Source organism: Abramis brama (genome assembly GCF_963993115.1).
Source record: "Abramis brama genome assembly, chromosome: 7".
Taxonomy (NCBI): domain Eukaryota; kingdom Metazoa; phylum Chordata; class Actinopteri; order Cypriniformes; family Leuciscidae; genus Abramis; species Abramis brama.
The window spans coordinates 40,637,301-40,660,004 of NC_139969.1; the positions used below are offsets into that span (position 1 = coordinate 40,637,301).

Here is a 22,704-nt window from a genome sequence, read left to right on the forward strand (position 1 = left end):
TTGCTAACAATTTGCTGAGTTATCATTGTTAACTCTAATATCACATAACATGCAATACTTATGAATGCATAATAAAAAAGGGTTGAAAAAGGTTCATTTTAAAGTAACAGTAACATGTTCTCATAGCAGTTTGTGCTGATTTGTCATTCATTTACTCATAAATTAATTTATCAATTAATATACTGATATTGGCTATTGTTATTTATAAAAAAATGTCATATTTAGACAAAATGTAAGACAACTAAAATATTTATTCGTTTTTTTATTATTATTATTATTTTTTATAGAATATCAAGCAGTTTATAAGATGACACTGCCTTACAGGTGAATGTGAAATATTATAAATATTTTAATAATTCTGGATGAGTTCAATCCAAACATTATTAAATTTGCAAATCTGATACTCAAGATTTCTGCTGACACTCATCTGAGCTTCTTCCTCTGTTCCACCTTTAATTACAACTAAACCATCATTTGGCTGAATAATAAACCAACATGAATCATTCAATATCACGTTTCTAATACGCATGCTAACACACACGCTGCTTTATTTAATCGTAAAGTCTGAGTCTCTTCCACCTGTATGAAACACATTTACACATTTATTTCTCCTCATAGACAGTAGTGAGACTCTTCTGTGGATCACCTGATAGTTTCTGCTCCTCTCATGATCATTTCTCACTATGATATAACGCATCCATCAGAGTTTGGTGATTGATCTTCATCAGAGTTTGGCCACTGATCTTCATCTACACTGTAAAGCGGAACAGAAGAGAAAACAATCAGTGTTCAGTGGAACAAAGTGCAAATTATTCTATTTCAATTACTGATTTTTTTTTTTTTTTTAGTAAAAATAAGTTAAACTGAATTCCTGTAATCAGATTAATTATCGACTTTACATGATCTTGCATAGATATTTGTGTTTTTAAATATAATAGATTTAAAACCTGAATCATGTTCATATGTTTGTCTGTGTGTGTCGGTGCGACTCCTATTGAGTCTCTGTAAAGGAGAAACTAATGAGTGTACGGCGTATGGAATAAACCACAGGGAGCAAATACAAATGTTATTTTGAGTTCAAACACAAACCTTTAGTTAAAGCCGTTTGTCCTCTAGTTTAAACATGTTCGTAGGCTCTTAGTAAATAACTGAGAGTAAATTAAGTGTAAAGTAGTGTGACGTGTTGCTTGTCACAGTAAAAACACACTAGAGACAGAGACATTTCTCATGTGAGCTGGACGCTGTGAGCTGAAGCTGGAACTGCACTGATTTTAGCAGGAGTGCAGCGTTTTCCTACAATCTGACCAAGTCTGTTTTCACACTGAAATGATTCACTTCTACTGACACAGTTAATAAAGCAGGTGTTGATGTATAAAGCTGTGACAGCGAGCTTTTGTTCTCTTTCCTCCTTTGTGTTAAACATTTCAATAACTTCACATTTTGTTCTCACACAAACCCTTTGTTGCAATAAAGCTTTATGATAATTTCCTTTCACGAATGTTTGAAAGGTTTGTTCACATATCAGAGGTAAATGAAGATCTCTTTAATATCTCAAAGTGATGTTTCCTCACCTCAGGACACAGTTTGAGTCTCGTATCACGTCTCTGAGCCGCTGCTTTGAGTCTCCTATATTATTGTGTCTCAGATCAAGCTCTTTTAGAAACTGCAGTGCTTTTGAGTCAGTCAAAGACTGAGTTAAAGAAGAAACATCTGTAATGCCACAGTTCTGTAAACTAGAAAAACACAAAACAGAGGAAGAGAGATTATCTTACAAACAAATCATGAATGTGAAGAATTTTACACAAATATAATGTGAACTCAGACTCATTGTGAGATATTGAGTATAAAGTGTTTTAGTTTAAACTGTTGAAGTGATTTTAAGCATTATGATTCTTGTATGTGAATGTGACTGACCTCAATCTCTCCAGTTTACAGTGTGAATCCTTCAGTATGGCACATAAGTGCTTCACTCCTGTGTTTCCTAGTTTATTCCAGCTCAGGTCCAGCTCTCTCAGGTGTGATGGGTTTGATTTCAGAGCTGAAGTCAGGATGAGACTCTGTTTCTCTGTAATACTGCAATAACTCAGACTGAAGACAGAGAAATAACAATAGTTCACATCTATGATGATCATCTTATTGAAGAGCTACAGCAGCATTTAGTTTCCAATAGTCTGTTCTGAAACCCAGTCACACTAGTTCTGTGTGCTGGAAGACACTGTTTCTTCGCTTTCATTTTTAACTATTTATTTGACGTCTCTCTTCTTTATTCTCTGTTGAAAAGGCAGATTTCTGCATGTACACAATCAGTACATTGTATCAAATGCTGGAAATTAAACAATTACTAACTAGATAAAAAACACATAAAAATGTGACCAATATGGAAAACCCAGAAAGTGCACTGCTATAAACAATGAAACATAAGCCCTGCTGTCTTCTAATAAATAAACTTCAGTCACACTGTAATTGCTTTACAGTATAATGATACTAACTGTAGTTTCTCCAGCTTGAATTGTGGGTTCATCAGTAGATCACTGAGGTTTTTCACTCCAGAGTCTCCTAGTTTATTCCAGCTCAGGTTCAGCTCTCTCAGGTGTGACGGGTTTGATTTCAGAGCTGAAGTCACATCAGAACAATCTTCATCTGTCATATCACAGTCTCTTAAACTACATTAGCAGAGAAAGAGAGCAGAAAATAAGACAGAAGAAAAGAAAACTCTTTATTCTGTAAAGTCACATCATCTTCATCAGCAAATAAAACAGAGGAAGAGAGATCTTCATCTTTATTTCACCAGATCACAAAATACTAAGGTGAACATGTTTGCAGAAATATAATGTGAATTTAGACTCATTGTGAGATATTGAGTGTAAAGTGTTTTAGTTTAAACTGTTGAAGTGATTTTAAGCATTTTGATTCTTGTCTGTGAATGTGACTGACCTCAATCTCTCCAGTTTACAGTGTGAATCCTTCAGTACGGCACATAAGTGCTTCACTCCTGTGTTTCCGAGTTCATTCCAGCTCAGGTTCAGCTCTCTCAGGTGTGACGGGTTTGATTTCAGAGCTGAAGTCAGGATGAGACTCTGTTTCTCTGTAATAATGCATCTATACAGACTGAAGACAGAAAGAGAAAAGAAAATGAATCAGATTTATGATGATCAACTAACGTGTTTAGCTTCATCCAGCAGACTTTTGCTGACAAATAAACAGGGATATCCAGGTTCAGGTAACACAGAGAAAGACTACACATTGTTCATGTAAATATACTACCAACATTGTAACAACACAAACGTTGTCTTGATCTATTTATGTTAGTTTACACATTCATTTCATATAATTTTAAAGGGTTATGAAACCCCCTAAAACACATTTTTGAGATGAGAACAGATCATCTCTGTTATACATCTACACATCAGGCTACACATCACTGAAAATAATAAAAGCACTCATAAGTATTACCAATAAGTGGAAATTGGTTATTTTTGTGTTTTTCTGAGCAATTTGGTTCTTCCGGGCTTGTTCTGCCCCCACTTTGTGTTGCATTAGAGACATCTAGTGGTGTAAAGTTGTATTGCATTTGATTTTTCATATTTTAGTCCCTCCTCTCTTGCCGTTGGTTTCCTGTTTGCTTCTGACTCTGGTCTACTGAAAGGACATGCAGCAGTTACTCTTTTCTCTTTGCCTTTGGTAGTTTTTGAAGTCTGTATGTATTCCTGTAGGAAGTATATCTACTTTGCTATAGTCTTTGTGTATTGTCCGTTTTAGCATAATATGTATGTTGTATTAATAGATGCTAATCGCGATTAGCATTTCTCCATAGACACCCATGTTAAAGTTAGCTTAAATGCTTACTAGTCCTGCAAGTCTCATTATAATGGCAAATTTTTCTTATGGGATAGCTATATATGTTAGACTTGAGTTGCATATTCATGTATATGTATATATGGGCAGTTTGTAATGCCATATTATCATGTTTCTACAGTTTTACAAAATTGGAAATATCCTTACTAAAGGCCTCTCTCTACTCCGGTTTCCTCGGTCTTTATTTCATGGATCTTATGTTAGCTAACCTGTCAAAGCAAGAGCAGAATAGTAGAAAGACTTAAAATTCAGTCTGCTATCATAAGAAGAGTGAGTTATCAACACTGCAGCCCAGAAGCTCAGCATAGATTCAACAATCTATCATGGAGGAACAAAGCAAAGAAAAACCTCTGCTATACACAAAAGATGGCCAGTCTCAATACTCCTACCATTCCAGACGCTCAACCCGTTCTAGTCGTGCCTCATCACACGGTTCTGCTGCCACAAGAGCTAGAGCAAAAGCGGAAGCTGCAAAAGTCAAAGCTTCATATGCACAAAAAGCAGCAGACATGTGAATAAAGCATGCACGGATTGAAGCAGAAGAATTTAAGAGAAAAACTGAGCTTGAAGTGGAACTGAAACGTAGGGCAACTGAGTTACAGGCAGGGGCGGCTGGCCAATAGAGGGTGCTAGGGCACCGCCCCCCCCCCATGAGCCAGACCACAGTTTATGAGCCACACTCATAAAATAAATAAGTAAACACATACATAAATCATACATACAAATTGTCAGTATTTGTGTGTTTAAGATATTAAATACACCCAGTATATGTGAAAAATATGATATAAATTAAACATTTCTGCTTTTTCAACACATCTCCTCCATCTGCGTGCACGTCTCATCAGCTCTGGGGCGCTGGAGAAATCGCCCCAGAGAGGCGGGTCTGTGGAGCAGCTTAGCCAATTGCTGATTTAAGATATACATGTTTGACATAAACTGTAGCCAATCAGCGAGCTCAAATCTAGTCAGCTATGGGCGCTTCTGTTAGCGCCCCAAGCTGCGCGTGCCCGCCCGCGCTCATGCGCGCCTATCTCCATCAGACAGCGGTCTATCGGCCTGGCTAGCTGGATGCGTCATGCTAATGCCTTGTTTTGCTTTCCGTGATTACTTTTTAAAACAACAGGGACAGATCCAGCATGGACAGTTACCGAAGTGAGGGACCTGTCTGAGAAAGTAACTAAACTTTTTGAGTTAAATTTCAAATGCAAATGGAAAGTTTGTGCAATTTGTTTGTTCTTGTGTAAGAATGCTTCAGTCTTGTAATATGGCATTAAATAATTACTTTCACAGAGCGCTGGTATCATGCAGTTTGTGTTAAATTGTGTTTGGGTCGTTAATACTAATAATTATTTGTAATATTATTATTATTATTCGTTTTACAAAGATATGTAAAGGCAGTGGTTCTCAAACTGGGTTTGTGGTGGTTCTCAAACCGTGAGGTGACAGAAGGTGGTGCGGGAACAAAATGCTGAATTTTGCCGTTCCTTTAACGTTAATACTACCTCATCTTAAAATAAGATTTAAACTGAGCATGCATTTCTCTCAGGTTAAATGCTGTAAATACATGACATACGATCAAATTACCTCATCTTTTGCGGTCAAAACTTTCTGCATTTAAGCAGCGTGTATGACAGGTCTCGTGCAGATTGCTGCCTCAGCAAATCGCGCTATACTGCCGTTCTCGACAATGTACGTTACCTTTGTAAAAGTAGGGATTTAAGTTAGCACTTACTAGCATGAAGAACAAATATAGACACAGGCTGAGCATGGAGATCGATATAAGATTCAAACTCTCTTCGATACAAACACATAGGTACGGTGGCCGAGAGAGCTCAACGCGCTGCAACTGAAGAAAACACATGCAAATAGAAAAACACCTGCAAATTAAGAAAACATCTTCATCTGTTTCACAACACATGTGTGCTCCAAATACTCACAACACAACCAAATACAGAAACGCGCTGCAAAAGTTCACAACACAACCAAATACAGAAACGCGCTGCAAATAGAACAGAACACAACGGAAATGTTTCCGGGGAACCCAAAAAGTGACGGACCCGGCTAGGACGTGCTTACAGCTGTCTACTTTTATTATTATTTAATTTTTTTGCAAAACATACAGAGATGACACGTTTATGACATACAACTTTGTATACAATATACAAAATGTATTTACAATATGTTCAATGTCATAAGAATACTAAAAAGAACAATGAGCTGAAGACTAAAATAAATAAATAAAAAAAGATAGAGAAAAAGAACATGAGGGAAAGACATTAATCTATACATCAGTTACATTGTACACATTTTGTCATGTTATGTTAAAATAAGTTTCATAAGAAATGTTAGAATGCAGCTAATATATGGTCCAAATATGAGACGGCAAGTTTTAAAGTTGAGACACTCACACACAGATATAACGCATATTTTAAAAACTTTGTTGTATAAAATGTATATTTATTTGCAACAGTTATGTTAACAGCAATAATACTATATTTCTGGTAAGAACAGCTATTCAGCTGATGGACACGCGCTGCGTTGTCATGGGAACATCGCAGGTGAAAATAATGAGGAAATTACGTTGTCTTTCGTTGCTCCCTTCATCAACATGGCACACAAGTGCCCCGCTCCCTCCAAAGTGCCCAATTCAAGGGCTCTGCCGTCTGCCCTTTTAAGAGAGTAGGGCATAGGTAAAGCTCACGATCAATAAGCACGTCCCAGCCGTCCGTCCGTCACTTATTGGGTTCCCCGGAAACATTTCCGTTGTGTTCTGTCCTATTTGCAGCGCGTTTCTGTATTTGGTTGTGTTGTGAGTATTTGGAGCACACATGTGTTGTGAAACTGATGAAGATGTTTTCTTAATTTGCGGGTGTTTTTTCTATTTGCATGTGTTTTCTTCAGTTGCAGCGCGTTGAGCTCTCTCGGCCACCGTACATAGGACCCTGTGTGAGTTCCTGTGTTTAATGTTGATCACATAAGATCCACATGATTGCGAATGTGACATTGATTTTATACAACAGTTCAACAAACGAAATATTAATATTAAGTGATGTTCATTTTCAACAGAGTTGTCAGTATTTTTACAATAAATGAATAGCTCCAATGAAAGCCACAGCAGAACTGCAGCACACAGCAATGATTGTGAACGAATCTTTAGAGTCAATGATTCAATGATTAATTCATAAATACAGCAACTTGCTTCGTTACTGAATGAATGACTCGATGACTCATCACCTACTGGCGGTTTTAATTTAATATTTAAAAGCATCACTTCGTTTTTACCATCACTGCATATTTATCTATTTAACTTTTCTTTTTTTTATTCAAAGCATTATTTATTTTATAAAGGTAAAAATGCACTTGAAAAAATCGATTTAAGGGGGCAAATATGGTCCCTTACTGAAAAAGGTGTGACTGAAGAGTGGGGGTACGCAGAAGGATATTAAAGCCTCTTGGGGTACAACTCTAAAAAAATTGAGAACCACTGGGACTGGGTTAAGGAATAGAACAAAATAAACATCAAAGCACAATACACATAGCAAGGGCAGAAAGTAGGCCTAATACTCCCATGGTTACCAGACTATTGAAACCGGCTGAATATGACAGCCCCACCTAAGATATTTTTCACCAGCCGCCACTGGTTACAGGCCAACCTCAAAGCACTGAAAATACAGGGCGCTGCTGAAGCAGCTATTACAGAGGCTGAAATCCTTGAAGCAGCTTATGAGGAAGAAGTTGGAAAACCAACACAGCAGAATGTGACCAAATTAGCTCCGTATCACTCACATCAACGCACTAGTGAGTATGTGCAACAACATTCTCAGGAGCATGGGGAGCAACAGTCTCAGCTCATGGAACCACAACCCATCTTTTCACCAGAGCACCAGCCAAACATGGACAACGGTGATACAGATAATCGTGGAATCCAGACACACAGTATGGAAGAAATTAGCGATGTCATGTTCCAAGAATTACCAGCACAACGCCAGAGCACGAGCACAGCCTACGCTCAGCAAAGCCATGCACGCCCTTTGAAGTTCTACCAAGACGAATGCCGCCCTCTACAGACTCACGTCACACAATCTAAAGGTAAAACCTACTTCATGCCCTCTAGAGCACCCCTGCATGATCAGTCAGACACAACAGACTTAGCCAGATACCTGATTCGCAAAGAAATAGTTAGCTCTGGGCTCCTAAAGTTTGACGATAATCCAGAGAACTACTGGGCCTGGAAAGCTTCCTTTGTCAACTCCACCAGTGATCTGAACTTAACCCCCAGGGAAGAGCTAGATTTACTGACTAAATGGCTGGGACCACAGTCTGCAGAGCAGGCCAAACGCATCCGTGCAGTTCACATCAACAATGCCAGCTCAGGACTCAAAATGGTGTGGCAGAGATTGGAAGAATGCTTTGGATCAGCAGAAATGATAGAAAATGCTCTGCTTAAGAAGTTAGAGGAGTTTCCAAAAATATCAAACAAGGACAATGAGAAGCTATGGGAGCTAGGGGACCTTTTGCTAGAGCTGGAGGCAGCTAGGAAAGATGGATTCTTACCTGGAATATCTTACCTCAACACACCACAAGGAATCCCATTGCACAGAAGCTCCCCTATAACCTTCTGGAGAAATGGATCTCAGTTGGCTCTAAATATAAAGACGACCATCAGGTTCAATATCCCCCCTTTTGCATCTTTGTAACGTTCATCAGAGACCAAGCAAAGACAAGAACCCCAGCTTTGCCGAACTGACCATGAGTGGTTCAGTCAAGATGGATAAACCTCTGAAACCCACCAAATCATCTGTGTTCACCAGGAAGACTGAGGTTTCTTCAGAAAGTGGTGATAAGCAAAACATTATGGAGAAAAGGGTTGAGGATCCAGATAGATTATGTCCGTTACATAATAAATAAGCCCCATCCTCTAAGAAAATGTTGTGGCTTTCGCAGCAAGACCTTAGATGAACGAAAAGCTTACATCAAAGAGAAACATATCTGTTTCAAGTGTTGTGCCTCAACAAGTCACCTCGCCAAGAACTGTGACAAATCTGTGCAGTGCAAAGAGTGCAACAGCAACAAACACTTAGCTGCACTTCACCCAGGGCCAGTGCCATGGAAGTCATTGAGCTCTGCTGTTAAGGAGGATCACAGCGGGGAGCAGCAGGAAGATGAGACTCCAGAGGTTATGTCAAAGTGCACAGAAGTCTGTGGGGACTCATTCGGCTCCCGATCATGCTCCAAAATATATTTGGTCCGAGTCTACCCTGCAGGCCAAAGAGAGAAAGCTGTTAAAGCATACGCTGTCCTTGATGAGCAGAGTAATAAGTCCCTGGCCAAGACCGAGCTATTCGACCTTTTGGGCATTGGTGCAAATGCTGCACCATACACCCTTAAAACATGCTCAGGGATTGTGGAAACATCAGGACGACGTGCAAGCAACCTCATAGTTGAGTCAATAGATGGAAATATACAGATCTCGCTTCCATCACTCATAGAGTGTGACATGATGCCAGACGACCGTTCAGAGATCCCCTCAGCAGAAATAGCACATAATTTATTCCCACCTCAAGCCAGTGGCGGATAAAATCCCAGCCATTGATCCGGATGCAGCCATTCTTCTTCTACTCGGCAGAGACATACTGCGCGTACACAAAGTACGTAAACAGTATAATGGACCCAACAATGCTCCATATGCTCAACAACTTGACCTCGGCTGGGTCATTGTTGGAGAAGTATGTCTCAGAGGAGCCCACAAGCCTAGCAGCATTAATGTTTACAGGACCGACGTCCTACCTACTGGGCGTATGTCTTTCCTTAGACCATGTCATAGTGTTATTCACATCCAAGAAAAGTTTGACAAGAGGAGATCAAGTCACAGTATACAAACCTTGAAAGAGATGGGCATACTGGCAGATGACACCGATGATCTTGGAAGCACAGTATTCAAAAGAACAAAAGAGGATGAGAAAATAGCTTTGTCTATTGAAGATCAAGCCTTCCTTGAGATCATGGACAAAAACGTCTATATGAATGATGCAAACAGTTGGGTAGCTCCCTTCCCATTCCATTCCTCAAGGCGCCGTCTCCCAAATAATAAAACGTTTGGCCGTCTCCCAGCCAAACGTCTCTCATCTCTGTGTCGCACACTGGAAAGAAAGCCAGACATGAAAAAACAATATATGGATTTCATGCAGAAAATCTTCGAGTCAAAAAAGGCAGAACTAGCTCCGCCATTGAAAGAGAATCAAGAGTGCTGGTATCTACCAACATTTGGTGTCTACCACCCTAAGAATACGGGTGGTGTTTGACTCCAGTGCCAGGCACGAAGGTGTCTCCCTCAACGACATCCTCTTAAAGGGACCAGACCTCAATAATACTCTTCTTCGTTTCCGCAGGGGGCCTTTTGCAGTCACAGCAGATGTGCAACAGATGTTTTACTGTTTCACAGTCTGTGAGGACCACCATGATTTCCTAAGGTTCTTGTGGTTCGAAGATAACGACTTCACAAAACCAGTGACTGAATACCGAATGACAGTACATGTATTCGGTAACAGCCCTTCACCAGCTGTGGCCATTTATGGCTTGAGACGGGCAGCGCAAGAAGGACAAAAAGAACATGGCCAAGATGCTAAGCAGTTCGTCACGCGGAACTTTTATGTGGATGATGGACTCGCCTTATTCTCCACTGCAGAAGAAGCCATCGACATTCTGAAAAGAACAAGGGAGATGTTAGATGAGTCAAGCATCATGTTGCACAAGATAGCATCAAACAGCATCACTGTTATGAATGCTTTCCCATCTGAAGATCGTGGCAAAGATCTTAAGCATCTGGATCTGTCATCTGATCCTTTGCCTCTCCAACACAGTCTAGGCCTCAGATGGGACCTGCAAACAGACAGCTGCACCTTTTGCGTGTCTGATGAGGAAAAGCCATTCACTAGAAGGGGCATCCTTTTGACGGTCAACAGTCTATACGATCCCTTGGAGTTTGTGGCACCAATCACGATTCAGGGAAAGGCTTTGGTGAGAGATATCTCCACAGAAGAGTACGATTGGGACACTTAACTACCAGACGACAAAATAATCCAGTGGAAAGCCTGGAAAGATTCCCTGATGGAACTTAAGCTACCTTTCTGTTTCTCTGCTTGCCACTGTACACAGAGAAATTTGTGTCTTCGGCGGATGCATCGACTCTAGCTATATCAGCTGTAGCCTACTTTAAGGCAGTTGATACAGAAGGACACAGTCATGTCGGGTTCATCATGGGGAAGTCCAAGCTGGCTCCACGTCCTGCGCACACTGTCCCTCGTTTGGAGCTGTGTGCAGCTGTCTTGGCAACAGAGCTTGCAGACCTGATAATGGATGAAATCGATGTGGAGATTCACACAGTCAAGTTCTACACGGACAGCAGGATTGTACTTGGCTACATTCATAACACGTCCAGGAACTTCTATGTCTATGTCGCAAACAGAGTGACAAGCATCAGGAAATTCTTGCACCCTAATCAGTGGCACTACATCAGCACCAGCCATGATCCTGCAGATCATGGATCCAGGTCTGTCCCAGCTGCTCTCCTAAAAGACACCAACTGGTTTTCAGGTCCAACTTTTCTGACAAAACCTGAGTTGGATGAGTCTCTTCAGCCAGAGATATTTGACCTTCTACATCCAGAGTCTGATGCAGAAATTCGCCCTCACGTTTCAACCTATGCTACAAAAGCTACAGGTGGAGGTATCGGCTCTTATCGGTTTAGTAAATTCTCCAGTTGGAAATCACTTACCCGTGCAACAGCCAGGCTCATCCAAAAGGCCAGAGCCTACTCCAAAAATACTGACCATAAACAGAGAATGGGTGAGCTTCCTCAAGCAAAACTCATAATTATGAGAAGCGTACAACAGGACTTCTTTAAAGAGGGTAATTAAAAACCTCTCAAAGGGTGAAGAAGTCTCAAGACACAGTTCAATCAGAAGTTTGGATCCCATCATTGATGACAATGGTTTGCTGAGAGTTGGAGGCCGAATATCGTCAGCAGACATGTCCTGGGGCCTCATTTATAAACGTTGCGTACGCACAAAAGAAGGCTGACGCCGCTCTCTACGCAATAATTGGTATTTATAAAAAGCAAACTTGACAGAAAAATGCACGGTCCTTCACGCAAACTCTGACCCAGGCGTACGCACAAAAACGGGTGAAATGAGAAATGGCGACACTGTCGGCAGATGGAAGAAACACATGAAAGTGTGTGAAAGTGTGTGAAAATGTAGACCGTTGTGTAAAAGAAATGGCAATACTGCCTCTCATAAATAACATGAAGACTTCACAAAGCAAGTCTTACAATTAACAGCCTACACGAACACCCGTTTGATCGATCTGCAGTGTAAAACAAACAAAATCAAAACGAAGATTACAACAGAAATGGAAATGAACACATATTTGCAAAAAAAAAGTGAAATATGTTCTGCAATAATATTGGCATGTTATGCAATTCATCCTCATAACACATCTGTAGCTTGTCAGATGCAATCAAATGGATGGTAATAAAATGCCATGATGCCATCAAAATGCGTAATGACGCACAATGGCTGATCTTGCGCTCTTAGAAGATGTTTCTTGGTTTTCCTCTCTGTGTTTGCCATGATTTCGCAATCGATGAATATTAATTTGTGGGCGTTTCACGGACTATTCATGGGCAACTATGGGCGTGACATGAAGCCGCAAAGCCGGTTTTATAAATCCGAATATTTCTGTGCGTACGCACGTCCTATGTTTCATCCGTACGCCACTTTTGATGCAAATCCTACGCAAAGTTTTATAAATGAGGCCCCTGAGAAGAAAAGCATCCAATCCTTCTTCCTAAAAAGTCTCTACTCTGCTAGTAAGACATTACCATGAATAGGTTGCTCACCAAGGACGACACTTCACTGAAGGCACAGTTCGAACAGCTGGACTGTGGATAACAGGAAGTAAGAGATTGGTGTCAAGTGTGATTCACAAGTGTGTGATCTGCAAAAGATTAAGAGGAAAGTTGGAAGAACAAAAAATGTCTGACTTACCTCTAGATAGACTCACCATGGATCCTCCGTTCACGAATGTTGGACTTGACGTTTTCGGACCTTGGACCATCTCGCTGCGCAGGACCAGAGGTGGTCATGTAGAAAACAAACGCTGGGCAGTTATGTTCACCTGTCGCTTTGAGGAGATTTACCGCTATCAGAGGTCCTGTGAGACTACTCCGTTCCGATAGGGGCACAAACTTTGTTGGAGCTTGCAAAGAACTGCCAATAAACTCAGAAGATCCAGAGTTGAAAGCTCACCTGCAAGAAAAAAGTTGCACCTGGACATTCAATCCTCCACACTCCTCTCACATGGGTGGAGTGTGGGAGAGGATGATCGGTGTTGCACGCCGCATTTTGGATGCCATGTTGTTGAAGGAGAACTGTCGCCTCTCTCATGAAGTACTTGTGACTCTCATGGCTGAAGTCATGGCAATCATGAACGCAAGACCTCTAGTTCCAGTGTCCTCTGATCCAAGGATGCCAGCTGTTCTCACACCAGCAATGCTGCTCACTCAGAAGATTGACCCAGTATCTGCTCCTGTGGGGAACATGGATCTCAAAGATCTCTATAGCAAGCAATGGAGGCAAGTCCAAAGCCTCGCTGAAACTTTCTGGAGACGCTGGAAGCAAGAGTACTTGGAGACGCTCCAGCCCCGCAAGAAGTGGAAATCAAAATCTGAACCTGCAAGTTGGAGATGTGGTACTCCTTAAAATACTCAAGTGAAAAGGAATGAGTGGCCCACAGGTGTTATTGTGGAAACCATCCCCAGCCGTGATGGCAGGATTCGGAAAGTCAATGTGAAGATCATGAGACAGGGTACTCCCAAGGTGTATTCAAGACCTGTTTCAGACGTTGTGCTGCTTCTCAGTAAAGTGACATAGTGGTATTATTTAATACCAGGCGGGGAGTGTTCTGCCCCCACTTTGTGTTGCATTAGAGACATCTAGTGGTGTAAAGTTGTATTGCATTTGATTTTTCATATTTTAGTCGCTCCTCTCTTGCCGTTGGTTTCCTGTTTGCTTCTGACTCTGGTCTACTGAGAGGACATGCAGCAGTTACTCTTTTCTCTTTGCCTTTGGTAGTTTTTGAAAGTCTAAGTCTGTAAGTATTTCTGTAGGAAGTATATCTACTTTGCTATAGTCTTTGTGTATTGTCCGTTTTAGCATAATATGTATGTTGTATTAATAGATGCTAATCGCGATTAGCATTTCTCCATAGACACCCATGTTAAAGTTAGCTTAAAATGCTTACTAGTCCTGCAAGTCTCATTATAATGGCTAATTTTTCTTATGGGATAGCTATATATGTTAGACTTGAGTTGCATATTCATGTATATGTATATATGGGCAGTTTGTAATGCCATATTATTAGGTTTCTACAGTTTTACAAAATTGGAAAGATCCTTACTAAAGGCCTCTCTCTACTCCGGTTTCCTGGGTCTTTATTTCATGGATATTATGTTAGCTATCTGCTACGCTAACCTGTCAAAGCAAGAGCAGAATAGGGCTGAAAAGTAAAGTGGAAGCGACGTCACGGTCTCTGAGGTAGAAGCGTGCTTTCGGAGCTTGTGATTGGCTGAATGTGAGTTAGAAGCTTGCTTTCGGAGCGTGCGATTGGCTGAATGTGAGGTAGAAGCGTGCTTTCGGAGCGTGTGATTGGCTGAATGTGAGGTAGAAGCGTGCTTTCTGAGCGTGTGATTGGCTGCCGGGGCTTGAGAGAACGATTCTGTAAGTCAGCCAGTTCTGAGTCACTCTACTATTACGCATGAGATCATCGCATCACAACGGAGAATTCAAACAACATGCGGAGCATGAGAGCAGTTTCTGCTACGATGAGTTTAACAACACTCGCAACGCGGATCATATAGTTCATATACGGACTAGAGCAAACTCTTTTCAAGTTTTTATGGACATATTTCATATACTCTAGATTCTAGTGCTCTAAACATGAACCAGCACTGCTCTTCTTCAAATTAAATAATGGTGCTTTTCCATTACCAGTACCAGCTCAACTCGACTCGCCTCGCCTCGACTCAGCTCGGCTCGGCTCGCTTTTCGCTCCGTTTTCCATTGCAGATAGTACCTCCACAATAGTACCTGGTCGTCATAGCGACGCCGCAGGGAACTGCCGTGACTTAATCTTTTACGCGAGACGCGCAAGACACACCCGCTACCCACACACACAGGACAATGGAGGAAATCGAGTGTATGCTGTTTTTGGATGTTTTTGTTTTTGCTGTTTTTTTATTCGGGATACTCCGTCTGGCGCGTGCAATGATGACGCAGTGAATAGTGATTCTCTCTGACCAATCAGCAGTCTGCCGTGTTTTCACGTCACATTTTAGTATCGCCTCAGCTCGCTTAGAACCTCGCCGGAGGTGGTCCGAAAAAAAGTACCTGGAAGCAGGTACAGGTACAACTTTTACACAGTGGAAAACCAAACAGAGCCGAGTCGAGTCGAGCCGAGGCGAGCTGAGGCGAGCTGGTACTGTGTAGTGGAAAAGCGCCATATATGTGCAAATAAAGACAGCCGTACATCTGATCATGAATGCGATGATACAATGCATTATTCTGATACACAGAACTCAATGATGTAGACGACAATTAAAAAAAACAATGGACAAAAGTAACTGTGTCTTTATTATTTCTGTGTTAAACGCGTGTCGTTTGTTCAGACTCAGAGACTATAGTGCTCATAAATGTAATGAAAATATTATTAGATCTTTTAAACATTCTTCCGCAATTCTCCCTCGTTCTTGTGAGTGTTAAATAGGGTTATATTTTTAAAATGCATCAAGGTGCCTTCAGATCCATTTATTTTATTTCCCTCTGCAGTCATATTTTAATATTCATGTATCTGTATAATGAGTGTGTTGCAGGTCTGTGTTTTATTGGTTGTTGTCTCCCCTTTTCCCGCCCTCTACACTCCCACTTTTCCACAGCTTTACACACACATTTCCTCAGACTTTTCCAGCTCTGAGATATGAACGACCAGCTAAAACAGTGGGTTTCATGACACTTTAAGGTTCTTTCGTGTCAATAGGCGCGTTTCCATTACAGATTTACGCAAAACTTTTGCGATTTTTTTTTAAAATATCGATAAAAAACTATTGTGAAATGACAGCGTTTCCATTAACCGATGTTATGCGACTACAGCGTAATTTTTTCCTCTCGCGATAAGTCATTCCAAAAATCATGGCAACGGACGTTGGTAGGTTTATATATATCACAGCCATGTACCCAGGCCCGGCTGCAGAATGAAATGACTGAGGGGGCATGTGAAATTGTTAAGGGGGCTTAACTTTATACCATCAATGAACAATACACACTGATAACTTGCTTAGTAAAAAAAGATAAGCCAGCGTCATTTATTATGCATATATTAACCCTTTCGCGCTTAATTTAAAAATTCTAACTGACTCCCCATAGTGAGAATTTAGAACGTTCCCCCTTAATGTTTCCATGGCAACGCGTCATATTTGTCACGTGACACACCGCGGATGTATCGCTTTTATTTCCTTTTCCCTTTTTTATTCAAAATATTCACAAACTTGCTTACCATGTCATCAACTATCTGATATTCCGATTCCGAAAATGTGTTTGTGAGTGTGTCTGGTCATTTAAAAACCTTTATAAATAATCTTGATCTTGATCTATAACGTGAGATGGCTGTTTCTTTGCGCCGCAGTTCAGAGAATCCTGGCTGTGAGTCATCAATTTCTCCCGAAATACATGCAAGAAAGTGGAATAGAAGAATAGAGTAAACTACTTTATAGTTACTTCCACTGTGTTTGTCTGATATGAATAACACACGTCGGCAAATTATATTTGAATAGATTGTTATTGCTGCTTCCACAGACATCAGTGTGTATTTTACAAACTCCAAATGTATTGTTTTACTAGTGCTTAATGTGTATTTAAATGTCTGAAACCTAAAATAAACATTGATGCGGTTGAAAACACTGCATAGTTGTGATATATGACAGCGCTGAGCGCGTCCGACTCTGGCTCAGTGCCAACCAACGCGCGAAAGCACAGTTTGAATCTGGCAGTTATGTCGTCACTGAACACTCTAAATCCCACATGTGGGACCGTACTCTCAGGGGCACAGAAATAAAAAATCCCATATATGGGACTGTACCGCTCAAAAGGTTAAACATTTCATTTGTAACCATGAATACAAAAATGAAACTGAGGGGGCACAAATCAGATCTGGGGGGGCAATGCCCCCTTTTGCCCCCTCGTGGCGCCGGGCCTGCATGTACCGCACTAGACATTAATATTATTAATGGAAGGAAACGTAGGCTTGTTATCCAAGAATTAATGTCAAGGAAAGACCCTTATTTACAGCACATATGAGGTGTTTCTGGGTGTTTCTCACTATTTCTGCTCTGAGGTCTTGATTGTGGCACCTCTATGGGGTTTAGAATCCAGTATTTCTGTAATTCTTTTGTCTTTTATGAATTTAATAAAGAACTCTGTCTCGTATTCTGTCCAAACACACCGCGCCTTCTAAGTCAGGTGACCTGTAAATGTGCAAAAACTTTCCATTGCAGTTTTGCGAAATATTCCTTTTTCGAATTGCCTGAAAAACCACCTCATGCGAGCGTGAAAACTTTTTTGCGATAAATGGGAGTTTTTGCGAAATTGACGTGTTTCCATTGAGCGTATTTCCAATTCGCAATTTAAATTTGCGCAATTTGAAGGGTAATGGAAACGCGGCTAATGTCACCTTTGGTTTGCTCACTGGGACAAATGTGGTTCATTCATTATGTTTACATGCACACCTTTTGTTTCAATCGGACTGAATTCATTCCGATTAGTGAATTCGCATGTAGTGTTAACATGAACCCTGAACAAGTGATCGGTTGATGTGCGTTTTAGCATTGCTAAGAAAATTCCTGTGTTTTCGTCTCGGTCGGGATCCGTGTGAAGCAGAATGCATGACCTGCAAAGCTGGCACGTACGTGTCAAAACAGTGTCTTTTCAGTTTCGAGTAGCCTAGTTGCATCATTTCTTCCGATACTGCTCTCTGTAACTGGTAGGCGTGGCTTAGGAGTGACCTCGTAGGGCAGCGAACCAAGTGCATTCTGGGAGTTGTTGTCTTTCATCCACATGAGCTAAAAAAATATTTTCTGGCTTTTCTTAGTCTAGAAGGCACCAACTTCAACTTTCACATTTCTACTACATAAATGACCCAATTTTAATACACATTCAACCCTTAATGGAAATTAATGTAATTATCAAACAGTTGTTTGTCCAGCAAACGGCCGTAAGATTAACTTATCAACTACTCAATAAAGTTATCACTTCTCATAATTTCAGGAAAAAATTCTCCTGTCCTTATAAAATTTAGGTTACTGAAAAGTAACAAATCGTAAAGCTTTGTAGCTTGGATCAACATTTCATTGACTTCGTAATGTGAGCAGAAAACAGTCAATCGAGGATATATTAGGTTTTAATAATTGAACTAAGAATACATCAAACTACAGTTAACACACGGAATACATGTATATACAAACAGTAAAAACAATACAAGACAAAACGGATAACAGATGAGAGAGAGAGAGATGAAAAAGAGAGAGGATGAGCGAGCGAGCGAAAGTGAAAGCAACATGTGCGATCAGAGAAAGATCACAGTTAGGCAAAAATCACAGACCAGGTAACCTTTGAGAGAGACAACAAGAAATCACATCAATCAAATCAAAAATCAATACTTGCATATGGTTCTCTTTGTATTTGCTGAGGAAAGGCGGCGCGTGTGTCGTTCATTCAGAGCGGGGCGTGTTCTCTCGTGTCTTCCGGGGCGAGCAGACTCGCGGGAAGATTTAAAGGTCCACCGAACGTGAAGTTACCAAAGAAACAATTCAGAGTTCATCTCCCTCGTGGAGGGAGAGGCAAATATTAAAATAAAACTTAGTAAAGAAAAGAAAAGAAAAACGGAGATGAGAGCTCTCTAAGGAGCCATGGAACCAGAAATTCTCTCAGACGAAGTGCTCACGAGAAATTTCCTGAGTCGGTCTTTTATGGAGTTTCTTAACTTACGCCTACTTCGCGTACGTGGACCAATCACCTTAGAGTATCTCGAGCGGGAAAAATTCTTCTTAGTCTTGTCAGGAGAACTTATTCGCATAGTTTATGATGGTATAAAATTTCGTCATTTCTACCCAGAAAGATTGTACACACAGAACAATACATTTTACTGTAATCTCCTATGTATGAGTGGTTCAGTCAAAACAAGACGGTTAAACAGATACCAAGAATAAAATATAAAACAGTTAAGGATACAAAGTTACAATCAAATGCACGATTATAGGCATTTTACATTAAAATTGTCACGATAAAATTGTAGATACTTCCAGGGTGACATGTGAAGACATCTAAGCACAAAAGGAATACATTTACTACATTTACAGGTCCTTTTCATCAAAAGGGGTCCATGTGTGGTGTTTGTGTGTGTGTGTGTGTGTGTGAGGTGACTTCTCAGTCTCCCGGGGGTTGTAAAGTGTTATCCTATAGCAGGGGGTCGGGTTACAAGACCATGATTCTATTTGAGAACATTAAATAGGAGAAACACTTCCAAGTTACAAATCAGAAAATCATAACTATATGATCAAAACAAAACTAATCAAACATGCATGCATACAGGAAGGTCAGATACAAGTCTGAGTTACATACACAGGACGTTTGTGTGTGTGTGTGGTGTGTCTATAGAAAGTTTCGTTATCTCTCTGGCTGAGAGAAAGGGGGTTTGGAATTCCTTGAAACTTTGCAAAGCTAGGAGATGCGGTGTGTGTTGTCCTGTTAATACTCCAGGGTGCCATAAAGTGTCGGGAGAGCCATAAAAGTGGCCACCAAGCCAAGCAATTAATGCGTCTATGGCAGACTAGCTGGAGCCAACACAAATGATTTGCATTCGGGGGTTCAGAGTGTGAAAGCAAGAAGGAATGTGCATTTGTGTTCAGATTCAACGCGCCATGATTCATTAATTCAGAACCAATGAAATTAATGATCTGCTCATCCGCTACATGATTCACTATTTTGAAGCGTTAGTCTAACTGTGCGTTCACGCCGCCGCCGGCGAGAGCGTCAAAGTGGCCGGAAGTCATTCATTTTCAATGTGAGTCAGCGGCGAGGACGGCGAGAGCAGCGAGAAGAGTTGAAGTCAGGTAAACTTTATGGTAATGAGCTATGACGTGGTTCGGCGTGTAGAAGTCCTCCGCTTGAGAGGATTCCAGAGAACGCAGTCAAGTAATTCGATCTACGTCAGAGCATTCCTGAATCTTTCTACGGCGTCGTTGGCAGACGTGTTGAGCAAATTTTGCCGCTCTCGCTGGCAGAGGTGTGAACGCACAGTAAGTGTGTAGTTTCGAAATGACGCACGCTGGCCAAAAGCTCCATAAATGGCACGCTGGGCAGTTACACTGCATAAAACACCTTCTACAAACTCATTACAAATGTTTTATTGAACGTAAAATCTATCAAATGCAATTAACTAATCATCTAATATGATTAAATATCAAGTCTGTATAATATGTGCTCTTTTATCAATTTTCAGTGCTTGTTTGGTTTATTTTATGGATGGCTCAGCTAAACAGGCCAATAAAAAAAAACTATGAACTACTATTATTCCTTTTAATTATACTAATGTCTAATTAAAACGTTTACAAATGTATAAAACTGATCAGAGATCAGGTTAAACCCACAGACACTTGTTCAATCCCAGTAAATCTGCATTATTCATGGGTTCACAGAGATCATCGCCCCCCAGTGGAGAACCATTGACATTTCCAAATGTTCTGAAACAGTTATGACATAACTAAGCCTCGTTTACTGAAATCATGTGACTTTGGTAGTTTGATACACGCTCCGAACCACTGATTAGAAACAAAAGATCTGTAAAGGTTTTGTAGCTTCATGAAGCATGTTTCGAAAGCGCCCATCACTAGCGTTCAGTGGATCTTATTACAGGCAGATACTGATCACAGACTTTTAAAATGCACTTGTTAAATTTTTACAAGTTACAGTATATGCTGCACCAAAATTAGACATTTTACATTTTGGGAAATACAAACATTGAATTGAAAGCAGTTATGAACATTTCTGATTCTGATGTCACAAAAAAACATTGTTCTGCCTCTACAGTAACTGAAATAATTATTGACCCATGATAAAACTGTCTGTCTTAACCAAATATTTAAAGCTTGATATCACATTTTAATTGTGTGTTTTTAATTTGCTGTTTAATTTTATTACTTTAAATTGTTGTGGCTCTGTGTGATGCTGAGGAAGAAACTGCTCTGACTCAAACAAGTGAGGAAATATTATCATCAGCTAACATTACAACTAAAAGTAAAGTAATATTATAAATAAATGAGCAATACTCACGTCAGTGTGTTGAGTTGACAGTGTTTATCCTGCAGTAGAGCAGCGATCTGATTCACTCGTGTGCCTCCTAGTTCATGTCCACTCAGATTCAGCTCTTTCTGGAGTAACGGGTTTTTACCCACAACTCTATTCACATACTGACAGGCTTCCTCTGCAGCAGGACTCAAAAACCTGCAGAAGAGTCAATTCAGTTCTCAACTAAATATCTGTTGCATTACAAAAATGATTGATACGATCTTTTTTTTCTTTTTTTCTTTGAACATTTAAATACACAAATAAATATAAATTTAAAAGAAACTAGAGCAACACTCAATCCTAAAGCAAACTCATAAGAATAGAAACGTCTCACAGAGCAGAAGGGCAAAAGCTCAATAGATCATGGTTTTCAGTATGAATACAGAGTGTGAAATTAAGATCTTTCTGGCTTTTAAGCAGGAGAAGTGAGAAACATCAGCACAGAGAAAACTGGCTTGTGAAACTGCATGTTTGTGAACATCTGGAGACTCATAAACCTGCTGTAGAGAGACGCAGTGAATCTGGGCTTGATGGAAAACAATTGTGTTTAGAAATTATTTCACTAAAAGGTTATCTAGAATTTTGATGAGAAGTGTGCACAAAAAAAAAGTGCATTTCAATTATCAAGGTATACTCCAGAATAGCAGCCCATATACTGACCCATAATGTCTATTTGACCTTTAGCTCATTTCACAACTAAACTGTGTTGACAGTCATCATCATCATGACAGAACCTGCAGCATCTGATCTGATCTTGATCATTTTGATGCAACAAATTGTCAAGCAAATTGTATAGCTAAAATAATATATCAGTTATGAATATTTAGCATCCATATAACTCATTTTCATTGTCTTCAGTTGACAGTCTGGATCCTGTAGTAAATCATTGAGCTTCTTCACTCCTGAATGTCCAGAATCATTTCCTGTGAGATCCAGCTGTATCAGGTGTGAAGGGTTTGATATCAGAGCTGAAGCCAGAGCTTTATAACCTTCTTCTGTCACACTGCAGTTAGACAGTCTAGAACAGTAATGAAAGCATTCAACTGATTAATCAGTTTAACCCCGAACAATATAAATCCTTAAACTTTTTCTTAAATCCTTAAATCCTTTTATTTTGTTCTTTGTACAAATGCATTGAAAGTTAGTTGCAAAAAATGACAACTGAATATGGAGGCAAACAAAAGGCACAGAAATCTTTAATATGTTAGACATCAACATCACTTTCGAGATTACAGTTATCTAAAACTCTGTAAGCCCGTTTATCGGTCCAAATGGGGGTTTCTGCCAGAATGGGTGAAGGTCTCTGCATGTTACTGTCTTTCCGCGTGGCAAAGTAATTTATTTCCATTTAAGCTTTTATCTGACTCCATTTTACATCTGACTCCATTTTATCACG

At 40.2% G+C, this 22,704-nt stretch overlaps 1 protein-coding gene across 1 annotated transcript in view; it reads right to left on the minus strand.

Moving 5' to 3' along the window:
* Positions 1 to 397: 397 nt before the first annotated feature.
* Positions 398 to 22,704, minus strand: part of LOC311087281 (uncharacterized protein) — a 180,046-nt gene continuing 157,739 nt past the window's right edge. The window contains exon 31 of the mRNA XM_084120580.1: positions 398 to 697. Within this exon, the coding sequence (XP_083976706.1) occupies positions 682 to 697 (16 nt within the window). The 3' untranslated portion in view covers positions 398 to 681. The remainder of the gene's footprint in view (positions 698 to 22,704) is intronic.